Source organism: Sebastes umbrosus, chromosome 3 (assembly GCF_015220745.1).
Source record: "Sebastes umbrosus isolate fSebUmb1 chromosome 3, fSebUmb1.pri, whole genome shotgun sequence".
NCBI lineage: Eukaryota > Metazoa > Chordata > Actinopteri > Perciformes > Sebastidae > Sebastes > Sebastes umbrosus.
In genome coordinates, this window is record NC_051271.1 from 2,175,442 (window position 1) to 2,196,129 (window position 20,688).

Consider the following 20,688-nt stretch of genomic DNA (forward strand, 5'->3'; position numbering starts at 1 on the left):
GCAAACTGCAGGCCTAAGCAACATAATGCAGTTTATTTATAGTCCTTATTATTAAAGTGCATCACTCTCATGTCAGCTGAATTCACTTGATTTATTCCCACATATTATTCTAAAGCCTGAGCTGCTCAGCACTGACACTGACCTGCACTGACCTTATTTTCTCTCTGAGGCAGTTTTTATCCTCCCATCCCCATCATGCCTCTGGGATATTTTGGTTAATCCATAGGCTATGTTTAGCCTTTTTCATCACAATACATCACCAAACTTCAGGGCACGGTGAGATTAAATTAGATTATTCATGAAAGCAAGAGGCCTGATGTGTGTTTTCCAGTCTGCTCACATGTGCACTGCAGGAGAAAGTAGGCCAGTCAGAGTGTGTGAGCAGCAGGCTGACTGATCGACCCTCTCTCTCTCTCTCTCTCTCTCTCTCTCTCTCTGTTGTCCTTACATTACACTGACATTTCCGCTTCGCGTTTCCTCACTGAGCCGTGCGGGCTTCCGTAGACATGGCTGCCTCCATGTGCTAACGTGAGATTATCCTGCAGAGACTCTGGAGCAGCGAGGAGACTCTTACCTGACATTTACCTGACATTTACCTGCTCCATCACCTTCACAGTAACACCTCTGACACACACTAGGAACCCGGTGTCCGCCTGCAGAGAGACCTCACAGGTAAACGTGTTTAAAGGGTTGTCATAGCTGGTAAACAAGCTAATGCTTTAGCATCAGTTCTGTTCTGTTCTGTAGCTGAAGGTTTGTTTTTCTTTCAGCAGCTTTACTCACAGTATTTGTTTGTTTATTTAGATCCCCATTAGCTTTTGCATAGCAGCAGCTGTTCTCCCTGGTGTCCTCATAGTTAGGGTTAGTAGTAGTAGTAAATGTTTTAACTCCACTGTATTGACATGTTAACTAATCTACCTAAAACTACAGGTCAGACCAGTCTCATGTAATCCCTGATTTGACTCTACTGCTGAAACGACTGTTGTTATTGATCGATTAGTTGCTGAAGTTGGCTGTCTGAACCCCACTTTCACATTTATTTTATTTGGGAAAATACAAAAAGGGAGATTTCACTGTTTTTCCCCCCTAGGGCTGTCTGTGAGTGCATGATTATCCAGTTAATCATGATTAATCTCAAATTAATCTAACATTTATCTGTTCTAAATGTACCTTAAAGGGAGATTTGTCAAGTGTTTAATACTCTTATGTCCACTCCCATGGACTAATATGCTGCTTTATGCAAATGTATGTATATATTTATTTTATTTATACTCCACTGTATTGACATGTTAACTAATCTACCTAAAGGTTCAGGTCAGATCAGTCTCATTTAATCCCTGGGTTGACTCTACTGCTGAAACGACTGTTGTTATTGATCGATTAGTCGCTGAAATTAGCTTCCGATTTGGTACTTTAAGGGGGAAGTTAAGGGATTCTAAATTTACATTGCTGAGCGACAGATGCTCCGTTTTGTTTTTGCTGACTCATGTAGATCTACACAGACATTGTGAGATACTGTATTTTTTATTTGCCTCAGTCCATTATTTTATTTGATATACCATTGTACATTCTAGAGTAGTAGGTATGTTACGAATACCATGGCACAAGTACCAAGGTATTTTTGATAGTACCATATCTTGGTCACAATTCTATAATCAAAAATGTTTGTTTATGTGTATGTAAAAAAACAAAGTGACAAATATTGACATTAGTTTCAGGAATCCAGTGTCGACAGGCTTTATATTTATCTGCACACAGCTGGAGGCGTTTTAGTTTAACTCAAAACATTCAGACGTGTCCTTTGTGTTTTCTCCAGGTGTTGTACCTTGATGCTGGTGAGGACAGCTCGGCTGTTCCCCCTCATCGTCTCCCATCATCTGCATCCTTCCTGCATTCATTCTGCCACACAGACGTTTGGTTGGAGCTTCGGCGGTACTGCCGCTGCCAGCCGGGGACTGAGATCCATGGAGCCCCTAAAACCTGCTGCCGATGTTCCCACCAGCAAACCTGCTGAACCTCCAGCAGAAGATCTGAGCGTGACGGCCACGGACACGGCAGCTGACAACAAAGAGCAGATGCCTGCTGTTGGACTGTTACCGGGGGAGACGGTGGTCAAGGAGGGCAAGGCGGCCATCTTGTTTCCCAATGCTAATGAGGTGTTTTACAACCCAGTCCAGGAGTTTAACAGAGATTTGACGTAAGCATAAACTTTACGCTGAAGAAACATAACACTACAGACACAAGTGTCCTCAAACTAATGACCCTTCCATGTCAGCCAACTGCCAGCTGAGACAGTGAGAGGAGCGTCACACCTCGCCTCTTAAATGAATACTTCACCCCCAAAATGACCCTCTGTATATCAATCACTCACCCCGTGTTATACTGAATTCCTGAAGAAAACATTGTTTTTCTCTCATGCCTCTACGGGGAACAGAGAATCCAAAAACAGAGTAAATGATGGTCGCGTTTAACAACAGCAAAACTATATCAAATCATACATTTACAAACTCACACAACTCGTGTAGAATAATTCAAGTCTCATTTATCCGTATTGTATGCTCACTACTTCCACATGCATCTTTGCCAAAATCTTACCAGTCTTCTAGTCTTCTTATCTAGTTCCTCACCTTCCAAACCAAACTACCGTGAACCTACTGTAAGCATCTTGAGGCGTGCAAAGCTCAAAACAAGTTAACACATAAGACCAGACAAAGGGCACTGATTTATTTTACAATATGAGTCACTGTGCTGGGTTAGAAACCCACAAAAACAAGAACATACTGGAACATGTTGAAATCAAAGATGGCCACCACATTCCCCGAGCCCTATCCAACTTGTTAAAAGTTACAGTAACTAGTCTCGACCCGGGTCCACTGAGGAGGCAGCCCGAAGCTGGCGACCCTCCAGAAACAGTCTTCACCCACGTTCTCCGTCACACTAAGTGAAAACAACAAACTGTTGAGATAAACCACTTCAGCCTACAAAGGGATGCAAGGCTCCTACAAGCTAATGCAGCTATACTCACCCAGAACACTAAACACATTTGCAGACTAAAAGAATTGGGGGACAAATGCTGCTCCCTTCCAACATCCACCAAAACAAACTCCACAACAGAAACCAGTCAGAACAGAACAACAAACTCAAAGTCACGATGCTAAATACTGAAGGTCTGTACTCCTGAAGAGTAAACTCAGTTTAGCTTTATCAAACCACAAGGGTCACAAACCAGATTGGTCAAACATAACTTAATAGTCAAGCCTCCTTCATCACACTAAGGCTAGATCTAAACTCACCAAACAGGTTGGCATCCCGGATGAGCTCTTTAAAGTAAAACTGATTTATTTAAAGAAGCTAAATGAAGTGTGTGGATGTGTGAACATGTAGAGGTGTAAGAAAACAACCATAAACCAACCAAACCAAGTAACCCAGAGAGGAGAGAGACTGCTCAGACACCCATACTGTATATACATTGATGAACAGTAACAGCATCTCAGGTGTCAGCCATCTCTCCCCACATCAGCTGATCGGTCTCGAGGTCGTCACGCTGTCTTTTCACTGCAGAGGCAATAAAATAATCACAGGGAAGTGAGGTTATGCTTTCTGAGAACATGCTAGGTTGTTAAACTAGAGAGTGCACACCTCTGCCAAGGATGTACAATGCTTCAGATTTATTGTATGGAAGTATAACTATATAACAGGGATAATAGTAAATGCTAAATGTTAAATGTAGTGTAACAACAGCAGAAGTAGAGATGCCAGTTGCACAGCGATATCCTGTAGATCCAAAGAGTGCTAACATTAGCCACCATGAGCTACTGATCGTACATCACAGTATCATTAAATAATAGAAAATAAAGAAATAGACTAAATAGCTAAACAGATATGGTGGAAGACGATCATGCTGATTGTTGGAGAATATCCTGAATCCTGTTCTGCGTCTGTACAAGGATGAATTCTGAATAATTTGAAGGGAGTCACACTCATCACGACCAGTTGGCGCCAGTTTAATTCACGATATCGTAGCGCCACCTTCATATGCATCAAAATGTGCAGGAAATCCAGTAGGGCGGACCTCGACCAATGAAATTCTTAGTCGACTAACACTATCGACTAATCGATTAGTTGATTTAATCAACAGATCTGTAAAGCTGAGTTTCTCCACAGAGAATCACACAAAAGCACCACTTTAAATCTGGAGTTTAGCAGAGATGTGTTCATAAGTTTTTTTCAGTAAAAAACGACTAATCGACTAAAGAAATCTTTGTCAAGTACGACCAAAACAACCGATTAGTCGACTAATCGGTTGTTTTGGTCTTAGACTAAGATTTCTTTAGTCGATTAGTCATCCTTTCGGGGGTTAATTTCGCAGTAATGACCGGTTCACTGTACATTATCCCGCTTATTACACAGCTCCTCACTAAGGCTGCATCCTCTTTGTTGATTAGTTGATTGATTAATCGGTCGTTTTGGTCTGAGTCTAAGATTTCTTTAGTCGATTAGTCGTTTTTTTTTTAAATGCTTTTTTTTTTCAAGCTGAATGACTTATTTCCAAGAAACTTAAAAAGCTTAAATTTATTAAAATTAAATTTTATTTAATTTAAAATTTTTTATTGACTAAGAATTTCAGTCCTACTACTTACTAAAAAGATCAGATTTAAAAAATATTTAATTAATTTAAAAAGGATTTTAATGCTTCCGCTAAAAAAAAAAATCGTCTCCTCGCGTGTACGGAGATCAGACCTGCGTCCATAGCAACGGTCTGTTATTCGTAGCAACAGTGTGCTATAAAGAAACAACAGGCCGCAGAATGCCATAACTGACCAATCAGAATCAAGTAATAAGCTCTGTTATTTTTATGATATATACAGTACTTGTGTGTGTGTGTATATATAAGAAATCCTTTTCCCTCCCCAGATGTGCGGTGATCACAGAGTATGCCAGAGAAGTGATGGCTCAGCGCGGCGTGAAGGTGGTGGTGCCGGGAGAGAAAGAGAGGGTGGTGGTCTCTCTGTCGGAGGACACGAATGAGGCCGACGTTCAGACGGAGGAGAAAAATGGAGCCGAGTCTCCGGCTGTAACTGCAGTAGTGGGGGAGAAATGCGAGGTACGAACGGTTGTGAAGTGGCCAGTTTTATTACTAACCATATCTGAAGATAAAGCCAGGCCGGTGGTTCTGTAGCACGGAGCACGGTACCAACACTGTCAGGGTTAGTGGTTTGAGTCCCGCTGGGGTTTCCCCCGTGCTAAAAATATACACACTGATGCCGGCCTGAAGAGGTTTGGCTAAGGGCTTCCATCAAATGACTTATGTTAATGTTGCACCAGGTAATTTCACACTCTGGTGGCCCCAAGTGACAGAGAGAGGTCATTAGATCCGTTTTTAAAAACTTCAAAGGATTTCATCATGTTGAAATCAAGTCATTGGGTTTCAGTAAAGACCTGAGTTTCATCCTCTTGTTTACGGACTGAGCTGCAAAAGATGTTCAGCCACTGATGGAGATTACCCGTCGTCAGCTTGCAGTGTTCGATCGCAACAGTGACGACGTTTACATGCACAAAATATTCCGTTTTTTGCCCTTATTCTGAAAAAGACAATATTCCTACTAAGTTGTTTACATGGCTGATGAAAATATATATTCCACTAATATTCCCGTTTACCTGCAGCCGTGCATACTCTGATTAACGTAACCAGTGGCGAACGCAGCCTCCCTCTTTCATTCCTTCAGCCACCGTCTTGAAAAGGTCGTTGTGATATTTGTGCACATCCAGAAACCTGTTGATATCCAAGTCTTTCAAAATGTTTAAAAGTTAGACGTGTTTCTCCCTCCGACCAGAAATGTGGGCTTTTCTTTTGGGCGTGCATCTCTGTGCAAACTGCAAATCTGTAAACTGTCTCTGCAAGAGGTCGTGTGTCGCAAACCCCAACTGAGACTCATATTGTGAATGCGCTGTATACATGTCCAAAGAATGCTCCTAAAACCTGAATGATATCAGCGTATACCACATGTCTTAATCGGAAAATACTCTTTTTGGAATAAGACTACATTCACAACATTGAGGCGTTGCGGCGATACAGGGTTACGTGGAGCTCTGGGCGAGTCACTTTAATGGCCCATTAACGGCGACGACTAACGTTGCTTGTTCCCTCACGGCTGGGTTGTACAGCAGTTACGTGACTGGCCACTGCAGTGTGACGTTGGGTTGCGTTTCTCCAAAAGCTGATTGTGTCTTTACTTTTCCGCCACTGCATTTTTTTTTCGGCAACCCCTGCAGCAGCCGTGGCTGCAGACCAAACGCACTATCACCATTCAAAATGAATTGAAAAACTTGTGTGAATGCAGCCTAAGGCCTAATTCAAAATATCCAAACTGTTTACATGACCCGTATCAAATTCAGAATATTGTCATATTCGGAAATAATAGCGGAATATTAGTGTGTGTGTAACCGGGCGCTCTGAAATCCAAAGAGAAAGATGCCTGCACAATTCATTCTCCTACAAGAGAGGAAGTTGTTGTATGTCAAAATCACAGTTTAGTGGTTAGTTAGTTGTTAATTTGTAGGTTATGAAGTTGTAAGCGGCGAGAGAGTGCCATCGAGCTAAATTAACATTGAATAAAGTGACATTTATAATGCACATTCGGTGGCAGCACCCTCAGCTCAAATTCCAACGCCTATGCATGTCAGTAACTTTATAAGGTGGGAATGTGTCATGTTGTGTTCACAGCTTGTTTCTGCTGCCACCAAGTGGCCAAAAAAATAAATCAGTTCACGCAGCTTTAAGATTGTTCCCTCGACTCCTTCGTTTCAGCGCGGCCTTCACGTGCTGGAGGGTCTGGCGGCGTCCGGTCTGCGCTCGGTGCGTTTCGCTCTGGAAGTCCCGGGCCTGCAGAGCGTCACCGCCAACGACTTCTCCACCAAGGCCGCGGCGCTGATCGCCAGGAACGCCCAGTACAACAAAGTCAGCCACCTAGTCCGGCCCAGCTGCAGGGACGCCAGGTACCATGACTCAACACATTGCTGCCGGTCTGCCTCTGCCCCGGTTATTTATCTGCCTCACTGTCTGTTTGTTCCTCCTCATCCTCCTTTTCTATTTATCTTCTCTCATCTTCATTCCTCTCCAGTCTTCACCTTTGTCCTCTTGTTCTATTCACCCCTCTCCTCCTGCTCTCATCTCCTCCGTTCATGTCTCTTTGCTTTTCTTCTGTCATGAACTCTTTTGTCCCTTCTCTGTCATTCGTGCCGCTCTCCTCTTTTCTCTTTTGCCTGCTCGTCTTCATGCCTCTCTTCTTCTCTCTCCTTCTCTCAACTAATCTGCTCCCCTTTTTGAAGTGGCCTTGACTCATCTTGTTTCTGCTCCTCTCTTCTCTCCATCCCTCTCTGCTCCGTTTTTTAAATTACCTTCTGCCTCCAACATGTCTTTCAGTGGTCAATGGATTTGTCTAATATTTCTTTTCACTCCTCTCCCTTTGTGTTTTCCTCCAGTATGCTGATGTATGAGATGCGAGGGAAGAAGGAGCGTTATGATGTAATCGATCTGGATCCCTACGGGAGTCCTGCTTCTTTCTTGGACGCCGCTGTGCAGGCCGTCAGCGAGGGAGGTGGGTACTCCGCTCGGTCAATAATTCAATCAACTCAAATCAGCTTTTCATTCTTCTGTCTCTTCTGGGTCTACTTGAGTAAATGTGTGGTTTAGTGCCCTTGCTCCAAATAACAGCATGACTGTCTGCGACTGTCGTCTGGGAGAGTCTGATGTTAGATGCGACATAAAGAGCTTTTGGAAAAAAATGATCTCTGAGCAGCCGGGTTGATAGATATGGGGAATAAAACGGTCTTTAAAGTTACTACAAAGAACTTTTAACTGGTTATGAAACCGTCTCAATTTAATACTGACGCCTCTATGTGACCTACATAAGTAAACAACCCCACAAAATCAGACCTACGGCACGCAGTTTCACCAGAAACTCCTTCACCTCGGACTCCAGCGGAGCAACCAGCCCGCCGTTGACAGACAGACCCAGATCCGGCTTCGCTGCCGCCTGCGACCTGCAGTCGGAGCTCCGGTGGGAGGTGGAGAGCTAGCGGCTTCTCTTCCGGCCAGGAGCAGAGCTTCGCCTCGCTGGGAGCCAGCGCCACGCTGCTGGAGGCCCAGGCCGTATTGCTGGGCCCGCTGGAGGGAAGGGAGGCACGGGAGAACCAGGACTATGCGGACCTTGCCCTGAATATGACAACCAAAAGCAGAGATGCAAGTCTCATGAAGATGTTCAAAGAAAATGACTACATTTTCGACTACAATATTTACTTTTATCCTGAATATCATAACTTCAGCGTGGACCCTGCTGCACTTAAATGAGAGGTTTTCTAAAGGGACTCTGGTGCTTGGAAACACTACCGCTTTGTCCACAGGGACCGCCAAAAGCAACACAGAATAATAGTTCCTCGTAGTCGCTTTAAAAAACAAGACTTGGTCCAAAGCGAGTATATGTCTGGACCGTGTACGGTCAGTGTGTTAATTTGTGGCTAAACTGTTCCACTAATAGTCAGAGATCATGTCTATAATGTTAAATCCAGTGGTACATGTCCACCAGGTCCGGCGAGGACACCAGGGGACGTGCTGGTCCACTCAACTGGCCGTTGAAGCGGTGACGTACCCTATCGTTGAATGCACCTGATTGGTCCTGTTATTCCGTTTTAACAATCCACCAAAATCTACTTCTGAAAGCATTTTAAGCGAGAAATAGGCAATGATGCAACGGCTGAATCTGGTTTCATTTTAGAACTAGATCGCCTAGTTTCACAGCTTGGTCCAAGTTTCGTGAGCCGGACGCGTCCCGCTGTTCTCCACCTTTTCATTTTGAAAGAGCAACGGCCAATAAAGGAAACTCCAACACTCGGCCGACCAGTCGTGTAACTTCATCACTCGTCATCTATAAGATCTGACCCCTGTGGCCTCTACAACAGTTGTACCTGCGGTCTCTTCTTGGTGAAGTTAATGGATTAAAAAAAAGAAACAGTTGCGTTGCTCTTCTTTTTCAGATGAAAGCGTGACACATAGCCACGAATATGTGTCATTCTCAAACAACATAACTTTGCTTAAAACCAATCATCCCTGAAAGACTGTTTTTTTTTTCTACTCACCATTCTTCTTATGGATTTGGTTGACATTCATGTGAAAGACATGCACTCAAATCACATAACGTCAAGTCGATGGTTGGATCAGAAGTAGGTCAGATATTGTTTGTGAAATCGTTTTTTATTGTTTGCTTTTATCCCATTTGAGTCTAAAGATGAGTTTTCTTTAAAGGACCGTACAATGAACGGTGTTTACAAACAAAGATGAAAAAAAATTGTGGTTGTATAAATGTAATTTATGGTGTTAGATTGCTGCCAGACCGACAAGCGGGAAAGCAAAACGTTTTTTGACCTCAGCGAAAATGTTGTTTTTGAAAGGCTAAACGCCAACAGATATGGACTGAAGCAGAATATTTCGTTAGATAAAAACTAGGGCTGTCAATCGATTTAAATTATTTAATCGCATGATTGTCCATAGTTAATCGCAAATTAATCACACATTTTTATCTGTTCAAAATGTACCTTAAAGACAGATTTATCAAGTATTTAATCCTCTTATCAACATGGGAGTGGACAAATATGCTGCTTTTTGCAAATGTATGTATATATTTTATTATTGTAAATCAATTAACAACACAAAACAATGACAGATATTGTGCATAAACCCTCACAGGTACTGCATTTAGCATAAAACAATATGCCCAAAACTTGGCCCAAACTGCATGTGATTATCATAAAGTGGGTATGTCTGTAGAGGGGAGACTCGTGGGTACCCATAGAACCCATTTACATTCACATATCTGGAGGTCAGAGGTCAAGGGACCCCTTTGAAAATGGCCATGACGGTTTTTTCCTCGCCAAAATTTAGCGAAAGTGTGGAATGTTATTTAGCCTCCTTCGCGATAAGCTAGTGTGACATGGTTGGTACCGATGGATTCATCAGGCTTTGTAGTTTCATATGAAATATGTATGTTCACTCTAGCTTTAAAAATGAGCCGCTACAACTTAAAAATCGCAAGTTGCGTTAATGAGTTAAAGAAATTGCGTTATTATCGTGTTAACTTTGACAGCCCTAATATAAATGTAATTTATGGTGTTAGATTGCTGCCAGATCGACAAGCGGGAAAGCAAAAAGTTTTTTGACCTCAGTGAAAATGTTGTTTTTGAAAGGCTAAACGCCAACAAATATGGATTGAAGTTGAATATTTCGTTAGATAAAGACATGTTATATAAATGTTGGCTTTTGGACTTTACAACGCTCTGGAGTTATTGGGAATGTTTGGATCACAGGAGTCAGAAACAATCCTACGCAGACACCGCTGGAGTCTAATTCCACTGCGTCGCATTCGAATGTTGATTTAGAATTTGAAAATCAACGTTATGAACGAAGCTTCGAACTATTCAATACAGCCCTAAGTGTGACCCATGTTTTAACGGTGGTCTTTAATATTCACTGCTCTTCTCTCTTTACTGACTCACTGCCTCTTTGTTCCTCTGTCTCTCAGGTCTGTTGTGTATAACATGTACAGACATGGCGGTGATGGCAGGAAACAGTGGAGAGACCTGCTACAGCAAATACGGTTCAATCTCCATCAAAACCAGATACTGCCATGAGATGGTGAGTACACACACACACACACACACACACACACACAACATGCACGTGGAGTACATGCACAGACATGTCTCCGTGTTTGCATTCATAATGTGTTGATCCTTTTAGTGAAGCAGTGTGTACAGTATGTGTGTGGCTCTGTCACAGTAAACGCTGCCATGGATTCTGGCCTGAGGCTACAAGTTAGTGAACTGAGAGTGTGTGCGTGTGTGTGTGTGTGTGTGTGTGTGCGCTCGTATTTCTTGTACTCACCAGGGGACTTTTTTCTTTCACAAGGATAGAAAGATGAGAAAATAATGCTCCATACTGATGACATTTTGCAGCTCCTGGCATCATTAAAGTTCTGATCCCGGCTCCGTTAAGTTATTCAGCTCACTGAGGAGATGGAGGTGTGAAGCCTGCAGCTCACCGCGGCTGTTCCTTCTGCTTTCTTTACTCCCTGCAATATTTAAAGCAACAATATGCAAGAATTGGTATTTTTGCGATTTGGCGCCCTCCTACAGATTCAGAGTGCAGTTCACTTTTACTCCTTTAACACCGAGGACTCAACCCAGGTCGAGAGGTGAGTCAGACCATGGTCGATTTCGATGTGAATGGCACGGACCAGGGTTGCTAACAACCGGGCCGGAACAAATCTATTTGGTTGTAAAATGAGGGCGCAAAGTCGTAATGCAACTGTCACAGGTCGCCTTCGCCGTGGCTCAAACAGACGGAGCGACGGCAGGAAGGTTTTCAGATACATTGGAGGTGAACAACGGACGAGAACAACGCCGATATGTGGCGAGACTTTGAGGCTGGGGAGCTGCTGGCCGTCCGCGGTGAGGAAGAAAAAAGCGGTAGATGACGGGATGAGAGACAACGTAGTGTAACGTTAAACGAACATAACAAGGCTGCTGAATGAGAGAGGCATCCACAGTTACGTTACACAGAAACACACCGTGTAAGCCGACCACCTCGCGTTACCGCCAGCTCTTTTTAAAGCGTGTGTGCACATTTTCTATTTGTAACGTCACCTTTTTTAACTTTTTTATTTTTCCAAATAAACCCGCAAAAAGATCCATCTGTCGCCGGTTCCATCTGTTCATCATTGATCATTGATTCCACCATCGTCTCCTCTCTATAATCCTCCAGACCTTTATTCCAGAATAAAGGAAGTGGGTACTGCCAGCTGCAGTTGCTTCAATTAAAGAGCAAACACATGAGCAACATGCTGCCCTGTTAATGCTCTGTATGATGATGTCATGTGTTTTGTCGTACCTGCTGTTGCTGCTGTGATTCAATGTTGTCTTGTTATATGTTGATGCTGCTATTTGACCCCGTCTTGGCTACGTCTCACTTGTTTTAGTCTCGGTGTGACTTCCTGGTTAAATGAAGGTTATATATTTTAGTTTATAATCTTCATTTAGCTGTAAATGGCGCAAGAAGAAGATTTCACACCAAGAAGAATAGAAACTGACTGTGTGTGCTTCTCTTACTCCCCCCCCCCCCTGCAGGCTCTTCGTATCATCCTCCACAGTCTGGACCAGAGGGCGGGGGTGTACCAGCGATACATCCAGCCTCTGCTGTCCGTCAGTGTCGACTTCTACATCAGAGTCTTTGTTCGTGTCTTCACGGGACAGGCCACTGTCAAAAACTCAGCCAGGTGCTCACACACACACACACACACACACACACACACACATATACTGTACTGTCTTCTGAGGATATATGATGAAGGTTGAATGATGCTGAAACTGGGTCACTGCAGCAGCAGAACCTGGTGAGATAAAGATGAGATTATTAAGAATAGTGAATAGTGTAATTACAGTTTACAGACAGGATTAACGTGCCTGTGTCTATATAAACAGCTGTGCACATACATATATACATACATGCATTGACATGCTCACAGAGAAATAGTTCTAACAGGAATGCTCTCCCCGTCTTGTGTTGCAGTAAACAGGCTCTGGTCTACAACTGTGTCGGCTGCGGGTCTTTTCACTTACAGAGGATGGGCCGGAGAACAAGCAACGGAAAACAGTAAGACGGTGCAGTACAACTTCTTCTTCTTCTGTTGTTGTTCATGTCTTCAGGTGGCGTTGCTCTCCCGTCCTGTTGGGAAATGATTCTGACAGCCTGCCAGAACTTCCTGTAATTGGTCCAAAAGTCTGAACCATCCCCCCAAAATGTTTTCACACTAGAAAAAGAACCGAACCATGAGTCAGTTTGATCTGAATCGTTGACCCCGTCTTCTTTGTCGGACCGAGGTTCGGCGGTTTAGTTTCACAGTTTCACAGCTGTAATTTTGGTTCAGATCAAACTGAAACGTCCGAACCAAACGAGGTAGATTAGAGTTGTTAACTAGAATGGCACTCGAAGAGCGCGGACCTCCACCAAGCTGCTCGAGTACGATTGCCCTCCCCCCCCTCTCCGTTCAGCTTGCTTCATCCACGTGTATTTGTGTTTATGTTGAGATCAGCTGTACGTAGCGGCGCATCATAAAACACTTCATTCAAACTGGACAGAAACAAAATAAAACTCACCTAAACTTTCGTCGTTACTCTTTCCAACAATCACCAAGTGTGCTTTGGTCAAACTCAACTCTAATTTCACAGAGTTTAATGTGAAAAAACGCAGAATCTACAGGTGTCTCCACCCCGTCCCTCCACCCCCCGCTCTCTCTCTGTCCCTCTCTCTGCAGGCAGAAGGAAAGAGGCAGGGTGAAAGCGTCATCAGTTACACTGCGCATGTCCTAAAGCCTGTGGTGTTAATGCACAGGCTGAGTGGAGTTATTAAAAAAAATTCCCGAAGACGGATCATGATCCGGATCGCCACCAAAATCTAATGGATTGTTCATTGTGCCGCACAGCACCCCTCCAAAAGATTTAAGTCAAATCCATCGCGGACTTTTGGAGTAATCCTGCTAGCAGACAAACAAACACACTAACTAACTAACGCCGGTGAAAACAGAACCTCCTTCCTAGGCCATGGGCCTTGGCGGAGGTAATAGAGTTGTGACAGCTGAGTAGCGTCTCTTGGTTGTATCTGTCTCCGGTCGACAGCGTGTGTGTAGTGAAGATGAATCTTCTGTGATTTCAGTATGAAGTATTCTGCTGCCACCGGACCTCCAGTTGGACCAGAGTGTGAACACTGTGGACAGAGACATCAGGTGAGACACATATACACACATACAGTAGTAACACATAATGTAAACCTCCTGGTGTGTTCTGTGTTTATAGTTATACCCAGGATGCCGTTTATTAGCAGGTGTCAACTGTGTGAAAACCTCTCTGCTTGTTTGTAGTTATTATCACTTTATAAACAGTCCAGCTGAAGCCCGTCTGTCCTCTCTGTAGATGGCCGGTCCGATGTGGGCAGAGCCAATCCACGACACGGCATTTGTCCAGAAGGTTTTGTCTGCGGTGTCGGGGAACCCGTCTCGATTTGGGACGTCCAAACGCATCGAGGGCATGCTCAGCATGGTGACCGAGGTATTTCATTTCCCTTCTATATACAGTACGCTGTCATTCTATGTTTCCATCTTTTGTCTGGTGGGTGTGGTTCGCTGCATCGGGTAACTTCACATTGTGTGAAACATATATTGTGTTTTTTAAAGATGTGTGATTTGTCTTCCTGCTGGACGAACACATGATCACCTCTGATGTGCTGTTTTGTTTCAGGAGTTGGAAGATGTGCCTCTTTATTACAGCGTGGACAGTCTGAGCAGCACGATACACTGCAACACCCCCCCCCTGCTGCAGTTAAGGTAAACACACACACACACACACACGCACACGCACACGCACACGCACACACACACACACACACATTTCCAGGCTTCAGTCTTTCTCTCAACATTTCATGTCTTGTCTGAGACACATATATGTAAATGAATCTGAACATTTCAGCGTGTGCTGTCAGATGTTCCTCCTTGAATCAGCTGCTTCTACGTCTCTCTCTCTCTCTTTCTCTCTCTCTCTCTCTCTCTCTCTCTCTCTGTCTCTCTCTCTCTCTCTCTCTCTCTCTCTGCAGGTCGGCTCTCCTTCACGCCGGTCACCGGGTTTCCCTCTCTCACGCCTGTAAGAACGCCCTCAAGACGGACGCTCCTCCTGCAGCCATCTGGGACATCATGCGATGCTGGGTAAACAACTAATACTACTACTAAAGCTATTTTTAATAAGCCTGAACCCCCAAGTCAGAAGCTGAAGGTATGAAACTGCTCTCCTGAATCACACAATGCATCATTTTCACTTACACACGTGTCTGTTTGATTGGTCGTCCGTCACAGGAGAAGGCCAATCCTGTGAAGAGAGAGAAGCTGTCAGAGACGAGCCCCGCCTTCAAGATCCTGTCCACTGAGCCCAGGTGAGACCCCGTCCTCGACTCCACAGTTAGATAGTTTATACTATTGTGTTAAAGAAGTACAATGCAGAGACTTAATCTGCAAACCTGTAATATTAATATAGTTTATTTACATTTAACATTCTCACACAAACACATTTTGTGTAACCTTGAAGTGTTCTTACCCAACGTTTGTGTGTTTGTGTGTTTGTGTGTGTGTGTGTGTGTGTGTGTGTGTGTGTGTGTGTGTGTGTGTGTGTGTGTGTGTGTGTGTGTGTGTGTGTGTGTGTGTGTGTGTGTGTGTGTGTGTGTGTGTGTGTGTGTGTGTGTGTGTGTGTGTGTGTGTGTGTGTGTGTGTGTGTGTGTGTGTGTGTGTGTGTGCAGCTCAGAGGCGTGTTTCACTGTGAGGGAGGACGCCAACCCTCAGTCCCGTAAACGCCACCTGACCCGGTTCCAGGAGAATCCGCAGGCCTTCTGGGGACCCAAAGCTCGCGCCAGATCTGGGTAACTAACACGCCCTCTATGCTCCCAGGACACACACACAACTCATACACACTGACTGACTAACACACAACAAGCGGTCGTTGGGGCGGGCAAAAAAATTGATTCACTTACATATTGCGATTTGTATTTTTTTATGATTTTGAAATATATATTTTTAACAAAAGAATCTATAGATATATTTGCTTAATTTAAGTCTATGTGGAGGTAGAAGGAAGTTACCACTTTTATTGTGGTAGTCTGAGTAACGTGACGTCATATCCGTTCCATATCCGTCAACCAAAACAAACCTCAGCGAGCCGAAACTAGAAAGTATGAAACGTTGGAGGGTCGTCGTGGATACGACCTGCACCCTCACATGTTAAACCCAGCGTGGTAAACACTACACATCCAGTAAAGGATGGAAACACTTTGGGTTTCACACATTGACAGGAAAAGCAGAGCTAGACAGAGCAGAGCTAAAGCTGCATGCTGACTCTGTAATCACATTAAATCGTAACATCGAATCGTCACCCAAGAATCTTGATTGTATTGAATCGTGACATACTGTAGGTGAATCGTCTCAGCTCTAGCAGCCGTAGTTCTGAGGATGGTCAAAGATAAGACGCCATTTCTTAATGCGTTAAAAACGGGACTTCAGTGTTTATTTCGTATCGTTATTTAATAACTATAATGAAACATGTTTGTCAACAACTATTTTATTTCCATGACTAAGACGAGACGATGACGGGACGCCGGCACCGACGTCATAAAACACTAACGATGACGAACAAAGACGAGAACAAAATGTAGTTTTCAAATGTTTTAATTTTACCAAAATGTCTTTATTTTCGTCACCTCCCTCCTTCTGTTCCTCTCTCTCTATCTCAAACACACGACAACGACAGTTATGCTACTATAATGCATAAAGTTGGCGGTTTGCCGGCCGGGTTCTGGTTATTGATTAATGCATATTTTTGGATGTCGGGTGGGCGGATCGGTTCTCATAACGAGCTGCAACTGAACCGCGCGTCATTAATGAGCTCAGTCAGGAGGACTCTGAGTAACTGTCTGCAAAAACTACATTCTTCATCATTCAACCTCTTGTTATTCATCAGATAAGAGATACGATACAATGTTATGTGAAATAAGTCAGACTAAAATGACAGAAATGTTTGATATATCCTGATGTTTAAGCAGGACTACGACGAAATAAAATATAGAGCTGACAAAATTAAGAGAGAAAACATTTTGACTAAAATCAGATGACTTTTCGGCGACTAAAACTACAACGTTTCGAGTTGTCATCAAATAAAACTGGACCAAAACTATGACTAAAAACGACTAAAATGGGTTTAAAACTGATCAGCATTTTCGTCTGAAGACTCATCATTATGCGACGCATCATTAATGAGCAGTAGGACTCAGGAGGACTCGGAGTAACTGTCTGCAAAGCTGCATTCTTCATCATTCATCCTGTGTTATTCATCAGATAATGACGAGACAAGACTGGATTGACTGAAATGTTCAATATAATCTGATGACTAAAAAAGAACATTTGACACAGGACTAAGATTAAATAAAAAAATAGCTGACAAAATTAAGAGAGAAAACATTTTGACTAAAATCAAATGACTTTTCGGCGATTAAAACTGGACTGAAAGGTTTTGAGTTGTTGTTGACTAAAACTATGAAGGATAAAAATGACTAAAACGTGACTAAAACTAATCAGCATTTTCATTTTAAGACTAACACTAAATCTAAAATAGCCGCCAAAATTTACACCGGCTGCCATCAGCTGTTATCCTGGAAATGTGTCTCCTAATTACAAACCCCAATTCATAAACACAATGAGTTTGAATATGAATAATAACAAGTTCAATTATTGCATGAAAGAGCTGATTTCTCATTAAAATGATGCACCAAATCATCAAATTTAAATGTCAAGCTGAATTTAGAGAGAACATTTTTCCATAATTTTCAAATATTTTATTAACCTGACTAAAATGAAATTTAAAGATATAATATACGGCTTTTTTATGTGTCCTGTAAACACCCTGAACTAGTCACGTATACTGGTGAGAGTTATTTTAGAGAATAAAACCCTTCATAATAAACTCTCCTTCCGTTTTGCTTTGCTTCTTGTACATGTTGCTTCTCCATCTCCTTCCCCTTTCAATCTCCCTCCTCCTCTTCTTCCTCCTCCTCCTCCTCCTCCTCCACCTCTAACCTTTCGTTCTCTCCTCCAGCGGCGGCATTGTTACTTCCCTGCAGGACAAGAGGAAGAAGTGCCAGAACAAGAGGAAGAACCAGATCACAGACTCTTCTGAGCTGAAAAACTTTCACTGCAAAAAGTTCAGACAGGTCAGTTCACCTGCAGGCGGCCGCGCTGCCATCGCATCATCACATCACATTTACTTTAGACAAGAACATACTGAATTTTCAGCCTCTGAAATATACCGTAGGACAGCTGGGATCCGAACATGTTTCTGTCTATTTACTGCTCCTAAACATTGATCAGACAGAGGACGGCTCTCTGATGGTTTCCTGTAGGTGGAACTCTTTGTTAAGACACATTTCTTCCTGTGTAACGAAGGTTATTTTCTTGGAAATAACAACCTAATGTTGTTTTTTTTCTTTGTAGAAAAGACATTTTCTTCTGGAAAAGTCCAACCTGACTCTGTTCTTTTCCTAGAACAGCAGTGGAAGTAAACGATATGATCCAGTCACTTTAGTGCTGGAAGATAAAACTGTCTAATAACACCAACGTTCATTAATGATTTATTATGAATTATTCAGAAGTCCTCACTTCCATTCTATAAAGGAAATAAACCCATCTGAGCATAGAAATAGAACAGGAGTAGAACGGACATTGGAACGGTTTGTCGTGGTTATTTGACTCGATCAAAAGAAAATGTTGATTGTTGTTATGGTCGTCTGTCGGGCCGTAAAGTTTTACTAGTTAAAGGCTCATTAAGTGTCCAACGGACACCGGTAGAAACTTGAGATGAACAGCTGTAGCCTATTATAACGAGGGCTGTCCTCAACCAAAGAAATTCTTAGTCGACTAAATAGTTAATTTAATCAACTAATGGATTAGTTTAAATCTGGTGTTTACCAGAGAAGTTTCTTAGAAATAAGTTAACAGCTTGAAAAAAAACAACGACTAACGGAGAATATCCTGAATCCTGTTCTGTCTTTGTACAAGGATCAATTGTGAATGATTTAAAGTGAGTCACACTCATCACGATGTCGTAGCGCCACCTACATATGCATCAAAGTTTGCAGGAAATCCAGTCGGACGGTCCTCAACCAAAGAAATCCTTATTCAACAAACATTGTCAATTAATCGATTAGATGATTTAATCAACAGATCTGTAAAACGGAGTTTCTCCACAAAGAATCTCACAAAAGCACCACTTTAAATCTGTTTACCAGAGATGTGCTTAGAAGTTTCTTAGAATCAGTCATTCAGCATGAAAAAAAGCATAAAAAACTGACTAATCGACTAAAGAAATCTTAGTCAACTTAGACCAAAACGACTGATTAGTCGACTGATCGAGGTTGCAGCCCTGATTATAACCAATTATATATACATCTAATCACTTCACATCATCAAAGTCACACAATAACAGAAACTAATTAACCGATTGATGCAGTGGTAGACCAGCAATCCCCACTCTGAGAGGTAAAATGACTGTTTTTGTGAATGGAGTCTGGTGGCGTTGGAGAGAGCCATAGATAACGGCTTCAGTTCCCCGTCAGAAAGGGCTGTCTGACGGCGAAGTAAAGCGGTGAAAATATTCTAAATACTGCGTACACTTAAACCGATATTTATGTTTTTAGGTGGCTAAAATACGTTTTTGCTTGCGGTAGATAATAAACTGACATACAACCCCCCTTCAGAACGTTAGTTACTGCTAAACCTCTCCTCAGTGGGTCCGCGTCGCCACAGTTTAGTTTAGTTTATGCGGAAATTATCCCGCTACACCGGTCGCTATGGTAACGACACACATAAAAGTGACCTCTTGTTCTTTAGGATTCTGTAAAAATAATTAATTTGCTGCTTTTTTAGCATTTTTAATGTTTTTATATTAAAAGCACAACAAAATAAAAGATGATTAATAACCTGGTTTCTATCCAGCAGTTTATTACAGCTGAGTTTCAGCACATCATGATCTTTATGATCATATTCATACTGATTATATCTATTATCTCACAGTGATGGACTTTTACGTATTATGTTTTATGTCTTATGTCGTGTATTTATTGTCATGTGGTTGTTTTTTGTCTCCCTGCCCCGGGACAACAGATGCAAATTAGCTTCTAGCTGCAAAAATAAATGATAAATTAATTAAATCAAATATATATAATGTTGGCAACAGAAGTCTCACGGAATTAAAGTTACTTAAATACTAATCACACAGATGAAGTCTTCGTGTCCTGGGTGGAAGGAGACGGTGGACACCTGCTGGTGAATTAGTCGTCTCCATCAGCTGCTCTGGCAGAACGCCACGACTCACCGGTTGGTGTTCTGCCAGAGAAGCTGAGTGCTTTCACCCGCCGCAGCCAAAACGTCCCTTTTAGCTATTTTAGAGTCGGTAATATAACATCAGCCTCTTGGAGGATTGTTATTTATGTTATTATTGTCTTTTCTTTTTAAAGGGAGTATGTACACATGGAGAGAAATGCTGCTACGCCCACGACCCGGTGCAGACGGACGAAGAGAAGATGGAGTGACAGATTCTGTCTCTTAACTTAGTCGTTGTTTTGTTTTTTTAATTAATTTTATTTCTGGAGTTTGAATGTGTTAGAGCAGCCTGGATGAAGTGAGTATGATGACCTGCAATCAGAGACTATTTGGATAGTTTAGGGACTAAAACCTAGAAACTGTTAATACGCAGCAGAACTAGTTTTACACCAGAGCTTTTTTTTTGTTTTAGCTTCCTTTGTTATTTCGGTCCAATAAAGTCTCACGCTGACTTTACATGTGTTCTTTTGGTAGACGTTCAACAGGTGGTGAGTGTTAGTCTTAATCACCATGATGTTAGTGTGACAGTCGTCCCTTTCACACATGCAGTTCAGGAATATATCCTACATGGGCTCATGTGTGAACGGGAGCAGGAGGATCGATATTCAGGGAACTCTGAACCGCCACCTCAAGACCTCGTTAACATTTCAGGGAGAATGTCGGTACGGCTGTG

General features: G+C 42.6%; 1 protein-coding gene across 3 annotated transcripts; it reads left to right on the plus strand.

Annotated features, from left to right (window-relative positions):
* Positions 1-468: 468 nt before the first annotated feature.
* On the plus strand, positions 469-20,471 carry trmt1 (tRNA methyltransferase 1). Of its 3 annotated transcripts, XM_037765326.1 has the most exons (17): positions 469-672; positions 805-861; positions 1,817-2,197; positions 4,915-5,104; positions 6,809-6,996; positions 7,483-7,598; positions 10,575-10,687; positions 12,178-12,326; positions 12,620-12,703; positions 13,763-13,832; positions 14,020-14,154; positions 14,344-14,429; positions 14,696-14,804; positions 14,952-15,028; positions 15,389-15,508; positions 17,731-17,848; positions 20,150-20,471. In XM_037765326.1, exons 3-17 carry the CDS (start codon positions 1,830-1,832, stop codon positions 20,222-20,224), a joined length of 1,998 nt encoding a protein of 665 aa, XP_037621254.1. In that variant the 5' UTR covers positions 469-672; positions 805-861; positions 1,817-1,829; the 3' UTR covers positions 20,225-20,471. The 3 variants fall into 3 exon arrangements, with proteins under 3 accessions (XP_037621254.1, XP_037621253.1, XP_037621255.1); XM_037765325.1 differs by lacking the exon at positions 805-861; XM_037765327.1 differs by lacking the exon at positions 805-861 and having other exon boundaries at positions 17,734-17,848.
* The last annotated feature ends 217 nt before the right edge of the window (positions 20,472-20,688 follow it).